The sequence below is a fragment of the Asterias rubens genome, chromosome 21 (assembly GCF_902459465.1).
Source record: "Asterias rubens chromosome 21, eAstRub1.3, whole genome shotgun sequence".
NCBI classification, from domain to species: domain Eukaryota; kingdom Metazoa; phylum Echinodermata; class Asteroidea; order Forcipulatida; family Asteriidae; genus Asterias; species Asterias rubens.
Window position 1 is genome coordinate 7,858,875 of NC_047082.1, and position 13,028 is coordinate 7,871,902.

Consider the following 13,028-nt stretch of genomic DNA (forward strand, 5'->3'; position numbering starts at 1 on the left):
TGTAATACACACAGACTGCCTGGGCTGCTGTCGATTGTTGCACAAAACGCCTCCCAAATAGCACAAATTCATCTCTGAAATTCAAACTTGTGGTGTTATTGAGGAGGATACATTCCAAGCTTGATCATGCAGTTCGGTGGTGAGCGAAAAAATGCCCACCAGAGGCAGCAGAGGGGCCGAGGGAAGGCTCGACTTAGCGGGGACAACTCGTCACAATACACCCACCGATTGCAGTTCTACCGTCTGCCACCTACCGACAACATCTCCCTGAATGAATTCGAAGAATTCGCCATTTCCCGGGTGAAAGGTAATTATTTTTTACATTACAATTACATTGATGATTTAATTCATGATTTTTATATTATACACAAATTAGAGCATGTACATTATTATACACATAATGAATGTTTATGAGTGCAATGGTGCGAATATGTTCATGAGTTGAAAGATAGACTTGTGGACAAGTCGTTAAATCGGCCCCACGTGCTGAGATAGTGCTCCCCCGACAACACTGCTCTCGCGCGAACTCACTGCTCTCGCGCGAACTGATGGCTCCCCGATTTTGACTCCTCATTAACGACTTGTACAAGTTGTCATCAGTTTGTGCACAGCCTATGGGCACTTCAGCCGAAATCGTACGGACGCATCTGATTGGTCGATGTCGTTAAATCAATGAATATTCAACATGTATATGCTGTCAAACAGTACACCCTGTATTGGATGGGTTCGGGAAGTCACATGTATGAATGAACGATCAACAAACCTGTCAGCGTGTATTTATAATGCCTACACACTAGACGTCGTGTGTGTATGGTTGTACTTTTGAGTACGGATTTTCATCGGGAACTTTGACGTGCATATTAAATAAATAACTTCGTCTTAACTTGGTCTGACTTGGTTGATAAACTTGAAGAACAAGATATAGAAGCAGCTGTCAAGTAGCCAGTTTTCTCAAGGCATGCAACATGCAAGAGATCTGCTCACGTCGACGACAGGTCGCAAGGAAAAAGAAGAAGAAGCCGCCATTTATATGCATCATGCCAACACACACACACTGCACACAGCGTGTATTGATTGATGAAAGGCAATGACACTTTTGTAAACAAATGATTTGCACCGGCCGAATATTCGATGAAATCAGTAGCCTTGCTCAAGGCAGTGGTGATGGTTGGTGCATACTGTGTTGGCATCATGAAATCAAAACAGGTGAGCTTGCTGTTAAGTTTCTTAATTAAACTACTAATAAATTTGCGTTGACAAATAATATTGCAAAAATCTACCTCCATGGAGTTACCGGTAACTTGGTTTGGGGCTTCTTACTTAAAAGAACAAGTTTTGTTTTGAAGTAAAACTTAACAAAACATGTGTTATTATTCATATAACTCACTGGTTCCACCATGGAGGTAGTTTCTACCTCCATGGTTCCACAAAAAGCACTGTCGCCAGTGGCGGTTGCACCGACACACACAGGTTATTAAAATTGAGCCCCTACTTCTAAAGTTCTAGTTCTACACAAGGTTACTTGTTTTGCATTGTTGTTGGAACTTTTGTATCTAGAGAGTAGAGTCTCAAGCAATGCAAAAAGTACCAAATTCACTGTTTTTGTTGTTGGTTTTTATAATTAAACATAATTGTTGTTTTTTTTAGAAACAATAATAAAACATAATAACAAAATGTTTAAAAAATTTAAACACTAAAACTTAAATAAGATTTGAAATTACATGAGAGTCTTTATTTGTGATGGTGTTGCCTCGAACCTCACTTTAGCCCGTAAGTATTAGGTAGGTTTTATGAGCTGCATGTTATGCCAGCAAACACGTGAACGTGAAGGTCAAAACATTGTGTTGTTAGGTGACGTCACCACTTTGGGCTTAATTCATGCTCACGTAAGACGTCTGCACAGAGAGGTACCTGACGTGAAAAATGGTATCTTCATGTGTGATTTTAACAACACAATTTTCTGACATTTACGTTAACTTATTTGCTTGCAATAAGTATTAGCCTATCATACTACAGATAGTATTACACAATCAACATAAGTTTAGGTCAACATTGTGTGTTTCTTTCTTTTCTCCACAGGGTCACATGGCAGCCTGACAGTGCAAGGGAAACACTCCTCGTTTAAGAAGGAAGTTCGTTCCACCCCTACCCCTAAGCTGCTGTAAAAACTGTGAAAGTTTGATCTCCTGCCTTACTGCGAGTCATGGGAAAAGTTAGCCGAGATGGATCTGCATTGGAGTGAAGATGTGTACGCAAAAACTGATACAACTCTAGACACTCATTAAATTACTCTGGTGCCTGATTTAAAAAGAAATGTTCATACAAATAAAATAATCTTAATTGCAATCCTCTGTTTAATTGGTAACCAATGAAGCGATCTTAGAAGGAGCATGGCATCACGACGGCGATTTAACCTAAATATAACACGAGCAGCCCAGTTCTGCAAACTGTGAAGTCTCTTTTAAAATATGCATGTGGGTTTTCTGTAAGCAGCCCATTACAACAATCTAACCGAGAAAGAACATGGCTGCGAATCACATGATGTTATGAATCGTCAGATACATACTACCTAATCTGTGACACATGAAATCGAACAGACTTGCAAAGCTGGAGCCGTTTTCACGAAACGTTAATCTTAGGGTTTGCATGTTACGTTGCAAGGCTGAGACTCAACTCAAGTCGTAAGATTAACACAAGTTGGAAAGAGTTTGGTGTAAACGAAAGCAGGTCTATTTGATCAGTCATAGACAATTCAATCAAAATATGCACCAAAGTTCTTGACTGATGTGGATGGTGCATTCTGAATGGTTCCAAATGTAAGAATGACATTTATACTGTGCAATTACCAACAATTATTTTGCTCATTTTAGTTAAAATTTATTCTTTCCAATCCAAATACTTAAATATCCAAAGCACAGACTGAGAGGGTTTGATAATGTATAAAGGCTAGGCGGTTGTGCAACATAGGTAGAAGACCCATTTAAAATGTTCATTCAAGTTAGTTTTCACATATCCACCACCGTTTACATTTCTGTACGGTCTTCTAGCGGTGTCCACCCGAAGGTCCGTTAGTCCGAAGGTTTGATTGTCCGAATGCACAAATTTCCCATAACAGGGGGTTCATTAGTCCCAAAATGAAGTAGGTTTCATTAACCCGTACATTTGATACGATAGTGCGAAGGTTCATTGATCTGAAGGTTCACTGGTCCAAATAAGGTCCGATAGTCCGAATCGACGATCAAACCTTATTGTCAATTCGGACTATCGGACCTTATTGTCAATTCGGACTATCGGACCTTATTGTCAATTTGGACTATCGAACATTCAGACTATTGAACCTTCGGCCATCGAGCTGTAACCCTTCTAGCACTCGCCTAGTTTGTAAATTGTTTAAAGTGTTTTGTAATGAACAGGTTTTGCAAAAGTCAACTACTCACTATGTTTATATAGCAACCTGGAAGTGCAAGGGAAACACTCCACATTTTCTTTATTTACAGTTTCTACCATCAATATCCATTAGTCTGAAGGTATTTTCATTGTTTATTGCTCAATTTAATTTATTTATTTCAACCACTGGTTTGCATTTGTTGATCGATTTATCAATAAATTTGTTTCTTGTTTTTTGTTTGAGGCAAACTACAATTGGAGTCACTGTTCCTTTTTTGCATTTCACGGTGTCTTTACCCTATTTGAGCCTTATATTAATTGTTATGATTGCTTGGAAGTGAGAAGTATTTTTCGTGGTTACAGTTGCTTAAAACAAAACAAAAGTACAGCTGCTATATGAAACCTTGTCTTGCAATATCTTGGGCAAGTAGAGTGTATGTCGATGATTAGCTATAATACCTTTAAAATACATCGACATCTGAAAAGAGTTACTGAAATTTTCCGGAATCCCTGCGATGCGCACACGACTCCCCTGTGAAACTTGTCCACAAGACTCACATATCAAACTTCCACATGTCGACCATGGTTTTCAAAATCACTTTTTAGATGAAGACTTAAAATAAAAAAACATTTGTCAGTAAACAAATAATGAATTTTGGGACTGGTAGTATTAATACAAACTATATTTTATGTTGCAACTTGTCCAGTGTACACAGTCCGAGCAGAACACATCGGGTTAAAGGATTGCATTGGACCATTACCATTGACCGTGGGCATTATTTATTTGCATGAGGCAGCTCACGGATATTAAACAGATAAATAGTAATGCATTTGAAGATGACTTTGTAAAGTTAGGCCCTAATCAACTAATAAAGCAGTTAAATCAAAATAAAAAAGATTCACAGATGCCCTCCGGTTCAAGCTTTACAGTATTAGAAACTATTACTACCCTCTTATAAAAATGGACTCGTCTGCACGATTGTCTCCGCGGCAACAGTGAAGGTATACCGCGTTCGTACTTGAATACATGAATACGTACCGCTGACAACTTGTACAAGTCGTTAATGAGGAGTCAAAATCGGGGAGCCATCAGTTCGCGCGAGAGCAGTGAGTTCGCGCGAGAGCAGTGTTGTCGGGGGAGCACTATCTCAGCACGTGGGGCCGATTTAACGACTTGTCCACAAGTCTAGTTGAAAGATGGAATGTTCTATTCAACGAGGCGGAGCCGAGTTGAATGGAACATTCCAGCTTTCAACGAATGAACATATTCGCACCATTGCACGAATGAAAAACATTCATTATTTGTTTTATATAACATCCAAGTAGATCTTTGTCATTTTGATTGAAAGATACAACTTTCAAAACAAACAAAGCGTAGGCCTCCAATTTTTAATTGTAGAAGACGAATGCTAGTAATTTTACTAATGCCTTGCTGCGTTACCGAAGACAACGCGCACGCAGTGATGTTTTTACTCAGCTTTTTCGTTCCATCCGAAAAGTACCATTGCACGCTGGCAGCGTGCAATGGTACTTTTCGGATGGAACGAAAAAGCACGGTGAGTGACTCAGCCTGCAATGGGTACTTTTATTTGCTATCACGTGACGGACAATCCTCCAATCAAATGGCAAGGATCTGCTTGAGTGTTATATAAAAAGTAGTATATTATATATAACAAATATGATTGTTTTTTTGGTTTTTTTTTAAGTTTTATTATTTTGACTTCTTGTGTTTGGATCATAAAAAATCATGTCCACAGTCACTGTGCAATCAATGAAAATTTGGTGTAAACGGTTCTGTAATTTAATACTGTGATATAAGAATCCTTACTTTCATGTATTAAATTTTAACAACATGTGCTTTGAATCAAACATCAGGTACAGTGTTGGTGCACGAATAACTTGGCATTGAAAATCATTACATTTAGTATGTACATGTACACTAGAAACCCCACACCGTCCATGCACACAGTCGTAAAGTGCAGTTTGAGTTAAAATTTATGAAATAAACTTACTGTCTTGTTATGTTTACAGTTCTTCGTCATGTTGAGCAAGCTGGTCAGAGTTACGTACGAGGGACTGAGAAGTACAAAGAGTACATGGATAAAGAGTTGAGGCACTTGATGCCACTAGCTGTCAGAAAGGTAAGCTAACACAAATGAAACAATTGGAGCGCTATGTGGCAGCAGACTTACCAGGTAAATTTCCATTGTTTACATACCCGAGAACAACGGATTTTAACTGGTAAGTCTGCTGCCATCTACTTGCGATAATGTAACCCTCCTCCCTACGACCGCCAGGCCGGAGGGTTACAAGATTGTCTCGAGCGGCAAACGACAATTTAGTCTAACACGTATAATTTCAACAGCTAGTCACCAGATTAGGCCGAGTTTGACTTAACAATTCTGTGAAAGGGGTGTTACAAGGCAGTGCGTGTGCGCTGTCCGTTTACAATGCTCGCCGTTCACTCATTATGGCGCGCACGCACTGCAGCACTGCCTTGTAACACCCCTTTTCCTGATTAGCCCATGGTTAATCCTTGTTAATCTTAGTTAATCTGTTCTCATTTCAACAGGATCTTAAAGATGATTTTGAGGAGCGACGGAAGGATCACATATCTCACTTCATTCTGAGGCTGGCTTACTGTAAATCGTAAGTAGTTTCAATTCTCTCTTTTGAAATTGCGACCCAAAACAAATAGATTTTATATTTAGCTATGAATTAGAACGTAAGATTGCGACTAGCTCAAACACTATGCATATGTTCAACACAAAGTGGAGGTTTATGATTTAATTAATTATTCATTGTTTCTTGATAAGGTTTTTGATGGTTTGTCCTCTAATTTTGGTTTGTATGTTCAAGAGTTGTTGTGAGTGCATATTATGCATGAAATAAATAAAAAGTGCTTGCACTTTAAAAAAAAATAAAATAAAAAAGATTTTATGTTTATTCTAGAGTTACCCCTCGGAAACTAACGGCACCCACAGCCATTGCTGTGGTGCCCTGTGGTTTTGCTGTGGTGCCCTGTGGTTTTGCTGTGGTGCCCTGTGCTTTTGCTGTGGTGCCCTGTGCTTTTGCTGTGGTGCCCTGTGCTTTTGCTGTGGTGCCCTGTGCTTTTGCTGTGGTGCCCTGTGCTTTTGCTGTGGTGCCCTGTGGTTTTGCTGTGGTGCCCCACAGCCATTGCTGTGGTGCCCTGTGGTTTTGCTGTGGTGCCCTGTGGTTTTGCTGTGGTGCCCTGTGCAAGGTTCCAATACAAACTTAGAAGTTCGAAGTGCCCCTTACCAAGGGCAAATTTCTGTGCCCCTTCAAGTGTGAAGGCCTGTATAGTTGTTGGTGCATGCTTTGCGTGTCTACTAAGGTCTTCCACAGGCATGGTTTCGAAAAGGGCAATAAATGTATCAGTTCTACTATTTGCATTTTTCATCTTTTCAGAAATGCACATCGTTTTACAGAATACAATTACTCGTTTGTTATAATTTCTTTGTTTATCTGTTTTCATGAGTTCATTTTCCAGGATATTCTTGTACTAAATTGTTTTAAAATGTGTGCATATAAATGTCCTATCCCCTGGTCTTTAATTCTAACATAAAACTGTACTGAGATTTTGAATTTGTTTAAAAAGCTTGATTTTATGTGCAATTCAAAGTTTCATTTTCATCTGAAATGTGTATATAATTTTGTTGTTTGCAAATCATGGCATATTTTGGCTGAAAACGTATGTAAAATTATATTCATTGAATATAATTTTTTCAAAATTAATTGTAATTTTTCCTGTTTTTCCTCCCATTATCCAGGTTTATGTTTGTTTGTTTGTTTGTCGCTTGTTTTTGTTTGTTTCTTTGTTTTGCATTTTTAAAATTTGCTATGAGCTTTTTTAGGCCTATATATTATAAAATTGTGTTTTTTTGTATAGGACTACAGTAATTTATGTTTCTTGGTATAATTATACAATCCCTTCTTTTGGATATGTTTTTTGTAAAACATTTGATTCAATGAATGCCTTGTTTGAAGTGAGTTCTAGGCCCTATAGTTTATTGCCCAGAATGCTACCATGTTTTAATTAAGCTTTAAGAGGCCTACCGTTGATGTATCTTATCTTATTTCTGAACTTTCATTTTCAATTTCTTATGTTGTGTTTTGACAATTAAGTTCTTCCAGTTTTTATTAGGCCTAATTAAGTAAAATTATCAGAAATTGCAATAACAAATCTGGATTAATGTTTTATTTTTGAACAGCGAGGATTTGAGACGTTGGTTCATTTCTCAGGAGATGGATTTGTTCCGTTATCGTTTCTTAATGGAAACTGATAAGAGAGAAGTTACACGTTTCTTACAAGAAAATGATTTACAATTCACACCGGTAAGATCACAGAAAACTCATCAGAATTTTAAGATGATTAATTTTGGGAATAGCAAATCATTTCACCACAGCTAAAATGAGTGCAGGAGTAAAATTTGAGCCATCATCAACAGGCCTTTAATTTACCAAAAGCAATTACCATGGTGCCCTGTGCTTTTGCTGTGGTGTTTTTTGGAAAGTTCCAATACATATTTACATTTTCCATATAGAAGTACCCCTTATACTAGAGTAAAATACAATGCCTGCATCATAGTTCATGTTCTGGATTAAAATGAAAGACAAACAAATTGTTAATGGTCTGGCGTTTCAATTCAACCCTAGGAGAGTCTTTCTCGAAGCCCTTAAAGGCGTTTGAGTAAAGACTCAGTGTCTGCTAGGGTCGAAACCTCAGGCCATGCACAATTTTTTTTCATTTTTACCATAGGTCTGTTTTGTTATATTTGTAAAGTTTGCAGCTTTCTCCATATAATAATAATAATGGAAATTTATATAGCGCCTATCCATGTAAACATGCTCCTGGACGCTGAAAAAATAAATTAAAAGATTTTTTTTCTTTTCTTTAGATTCCTGAAGATGAGAAGAAGCAGATAGCTAAGTACCTTTGTGCTAGTAGTTTCAGCATGACCATGGCTATGATAGAACACACAGACTTCTATAAGGTATGAGCATTGGTGTTATTAGGGCCCTAATTCATGGCTCTGGTTACTGCCGAATTCTTTGCTTACAATCACCATTATCCGCTTACTGTTTAAAGTAAACAATTTCTGTGCAATCAACTTTTGATATGAGGAACGGGGGCACATCTCAAAACTTGTCCAGCTTTTACTTTCATCGTTTTTTTGTTCTTTAGGTACCATTCACCGAAGCTCTTGATCTTGTCCGAGGCAGAAAGGTTTATCTTCACAAGGGTTGGGCTTACGTTCCTCATAATGACTTGGTCTCCATCATACTAAGTGCTTTCAGGTCCCACCTGTCTCAAGCTCTTGCAGTAAGTTGTACAATAACAATAATTATAGTAGCTTCTTAGTATAGCGCTCATATGCGTCACTCAGTGGTGCTCAAGGCGCTTTAACATACAGTATTTTCCTGCAAGGTATGTGGGACAAGGTTTGAATTATGAGACCTACTCATTTAACATAGCACAATATGCTGCCAAACAAACCAGGCCAAACCCCTTCTCTTTTCGATGAGTCCACTGGATTCTTTTACGGGGGTTACAAAACACACAGGACCAACGGCTTTACGTCCCATCCGAAGGTCGAAGCATCAATCATGGTAAAGTGTCTTGCTTTAAGGACACAGGTGTCACGACTGAGACTCAAACCCACACTCTGCTGATCAGAAACACCTGAGTTTGGATTCGGTGCTCTTAACCGCTAGGCCGTGACGCGCCACAATTAGTAGGATGCTTTGAAGGTGGTAATGCCAGTAAAACCTTGGTTTGCTAGTACTCTTTACAAGGATGCTATCCCAAGGCTCTTGGAGGTTGTATTTTTCAGGTCTAAGAAGAGCAAGGCTTGATATTCTCTCCTCATCTTGACCGTTTCAGGTGACAGCAAGAAGCATTCCTCATCTTGAGGAGGATGATCGTCTTCTACCGATGCTCAACAATCTCAGCAAACAATATCTGGGCCAGAACTACAGCAGTGTCAAAACCAACACGGGCAAGATTGAACTTAAAGACATGGATATGGTAAGCTGAAGTTTTTGAGTTACTTATCAGCCAGAGTTTTTGTTCTTGAGATCAAATCCTCAATTGTCTTACATTATTGAACCGGTAAAATGTTGGCTTGGCAATATTAACAAGTGTAATGAGATTTTGATCTTGTGTATGTATTAAAGGGGAGCAATATAAATGTAAAATAATACTTTGTTATTATTGAATCTCAAGGGAAATCAAGTCTCAAATTTACTGTTTGAAAATATTTAACGTATTACATTTGACAACTGTTTTCCATGAAAAAGAAATAATCCAAGACTCTGTAACAAATTGTTCTCTTATACACCCTGTAATGTTCAATTCCGCAGCATGCAAGGAAGTCATTCCCACTGTGTATGCGCCAACTTCACACAGAGTTACGTGAGAACCATCACATTCGTCATCATGGTCGGATGCAGTATGGTCTATTCCTCAAAGGGATTGGATTGACTCTGGAACAAGCTTTGACATTCTGGAGAAGTGAATTCAGCAAGATTATGGAAGTAGATAAGGTACTACCATCGGTTTTACATATTGTTAAGCCCGGTTCATACTTCCTGCGAATGCGATGCGATAAGAATTTTGATGTCACAGCTCTGTTTTTGTCGCAAATATTTCGCAGGAGTCGGGCACTTTTCAACTGATGCGAATTAAGCCCTATTAGACTTGATTGAGTCTCGGAGACAAAGATCAAGTTGAAATGCTTCCCTGTGTATGAAGTAACTAAAAAGAGTAAACTTGTAGATACAACCATGTATTAAATATCTTTTGTAAGAAAAGCCAAAGCGGTCTTGACGTTTTGAACAGAATGCTCTGCACTCTTTTTTTTCCCCTTTTTTTTAACACCATGAAAAAAATAAAAATCGCTTCTCTGTGTCTTATTACAGTTTGATAAGCAGTATGCGTACAACGTCCGTCATAGTTACGGCAAAGAAGGCAAGCGTACGGACTATACCCCATACAGCTGTATGAAGATCATTATGACCAATGCCCCAGCAACTGGAGACCATCACGGTAAGAACTTTACATTAGTTGATCCTCCAATGATAGTGACCTAGGCTCAGTTTCATGGAACTGCTTAAGCAGAAAATAATATCTTTATGCTAAGCACAATTTAAACATGTCACATGGTGTTGTGACTGGTACCCTTATTCTTGTAAGCAAAATGTTTTTGTTTGATATAGTGCTTCTTGTGTTTAAGCAGATCTATAAAATTGGCCGTTTGTGAATTTTGGGTCCCTGCTCTTGTTCTTTTTTAAAGTATTTTGATGCATTTGACGGCAGGTGCTAAAAAAATTAACTTTAATTATTGTTGTAAGCAATAATTCACCAATGTTTTATTCCCATTAATAAATTCCTTTTGGTCAAAACCTTACCTGGCTGCCGCTTCCCAGGTTGTATTGTAAACTTGGTTGTGATCCCTGGCTACACGGCAGTTAACGGTTGTACAGCTTCTGACTGACAACCCCAAACAATGTAAATTTGTCTTTGTTCAACCCCAAATCTTCTTGTATTTTTTTATCAGGATGTCCATTCCGCCAGCATAAGGCTAGATAGCTCAGTTGGTAGAGCACCAGTACGTTAATCCAGAGATCATTGGTTCAAATCCCCCTCTAGTCAATTTGTTTTTGTTTTTTACCCAGGATGCCCATTCCGTCATACAGACAGTAAGTTACTGAAGCAGCGTCTTGCTTCTTACAAGGTCAATCAGGCAGGAGTTGATGAGGTAAGTCGACAATAACCAGAGTTAAATGCAGTGTTTACTTTTGGTAATTAATCAGCAAGTTAATGACCATAAAAAACTTACTTGGTAATGAACAATAGTGGAGAGCTGTTGATATTACTAGTATAGTGTAGTTTTAGAGAAAAAGGGAGTTTCCACTCGAAATGTTTAAATCTGAGAAAGACTTCAGGCATCCAACAATAACCAAAGTTAAATGCAGTGTTTACTTTTGGGTAATTACTTAACAAGTTAATAACCACACAAACTTACTTTGTAATGAACACTGGCGAAAACACTAAGAATTCTAATTATTTACAATACAATTGTTTTTCTTTCTCCAGATTATTGACTTGGTAAACAAATCTCACTACCAAGTTGCCTGCTCCAAATACTTCATGTTAACCCACAATGTAAGTATGGTCAAATATGCCTATGCTCAGTCACAAGAGGGCGCTATTTGGCAACAATATCTCTAGAAAAAAAATTGAACAAAGTTGTTGATTTAAAATAAAAAGATTTGTGCAATTTTCACATGAATGTAATATTTGCCTTGAATTGTGTTGTGTTGTGGTTATCTTTATCTGAAGAGTAGTTTGTTATGCCAGTGCAGAAACATTTTATCTCCTGAACGAGAACTTCCGATACGCGCAAGTTTGACACTGTCATAACGTCATCAATCATACTTAGAAAAGCGCGGATGAACTGTACAAAACAAGTACGTGCCCAATTTAACGTTTTTGCACAAAGCCTTTTTTTAGTGAAAGATATGATGTTTTGCTCTCTTGTTTTGACGATTGTTATATAATTCAGTTTCTTAATTTGTTTTAATTTGCCCATACATTTGTACCTGCTCAGATTTTGACTAGTGGCTTTTGTTCACCGGCTTAGGGCATGCCTACATGATTAATGCACTTTTAAAGAAGTTATTATTATGAAACTGTTATTATTATGAAGTATTTAATTTTGAATAAAATTTAGTTATTTTTCATCTTCTCCAAAGGCTAGTACTAATTTTTAATGAAATGTTTATTTATCGCTTCCTATAACAGAATGCTAAGACTGATGTTAGCATCCAACATCCGAACCAATATTTTGAAGAGAGTATGAAGATTCTGAGTGGTGACAAGAAGTATGAAGGTAAGTCTGGGTGCAAGACCGAGATATCAGTCCATAGAGTGTCATGTCCAAGCAGTTTAAAGCATCAAGTTCAAGTTTGGTGGTTAATGAGTGGGGGTTGTTGGCGTGTGTTGGATGGGTTACCCCTTCGCTCAGCACAGAGCCACACTTCCAGGAATCATTGTATGAGAATATGTTAATTACCGAGACCTCGTTATAATTTATAGTGCATGAACCATAGCGAGCATCAACTCTGTCAGTCATCAATAAATAATTGGATGGCCTTGACAGATGAAGAACATACAGTATCTGAGGCACAGTGGGGGGCTTGGATAACAACGGTTAAAGGGAAGGTGTAGGCCTGTATGGTTCGTTTTTGAAAGGGCAAGGACACCAAAGCATTTTCTCCTTGAAAGAGGGCACCCTATGAGGGACTGTGTCGCCATGATCAGAGCAGTCCTGTCGCTGGTCATGAAATTATTCTTCACATCAGCATTTACATAAAAACAATACAATGCCTTGAACAAACACTGCCTTACAAAGTATTCTTCATTGCCAAAATGATCATCACATGCCAAACTGATCGTGCATTTCCAACAGCCAGACTACATCCTTTTTAACTGTGGTTGTGACGGACGATCAGATAAAAGTTTTTGGGTTAGAAGCCTACAGCAGCTTTTGATATTATAAAGCATTTTGAGAAACAATTTCACTCCGAAGTAATGTGGTGACGGTACAAAGATATGT

General features: G+C 38.2%; 1 protein-coding gene across 1 annotated transcript in view; it reads left to right on the forward strand.

Moving 5' to 3' along the window:
- The window catches only part of LOC117304301 (DNA primase large subunit-like), a 25,187-nt gene continuing 12,159 nt past the window's right edge, over positions 1 to 13,028 (forward strand). Inside the window, exons 1-12 of the mRNA XM_033788678.1 lie at positions 1 to 307; positions 5,419 to 5,528; positions 5,960 to 6,036; positions 7,620 to 7,743; positions 8,307 to 8,402; positions 8,594 to 8,731; positions 9,293 to 9,436; positions 9,772 to 9,954; positions 10,330 to 10,456; positions 11,086 to 11,168; positions 11,507 to 11,575; positions 12,215 to 12,302. Coding sequence (XP_033644569.1) covers positions 127 to 307; positions 5,419 to 5,528; positions 5,960 to 6,036; positions 7,620 to 7,743; positions 8,307 to 8,402; positions 8,594 to 8,731; positions 9,293 to 9,436; positions 9,772 to 9,954; positions 10,330 to 10,456; positions 11,086 to 11,168; positions 11,507 to 11,575; positions 12,215 to 12,302 — 1,420 coding nt within the window. The 5' untranslated portion in view covers positions 1 to 126. The remainder of the gene's footprint in view (positions 308 to 5,418; positions 5,529 to 5,959; positions 6,037 to 7,619; positions 7,744 to 8,306; positions 8,403 to 8,593; positions 8,732 to 9,292; positions 9,437 to 9,771; positions 9,955 to 10,329; positions 10,457 to 11,085; positions 11,169 to 11,506; positions 11,576 to 12,214; positions 12,303 to 13,028) is intronic.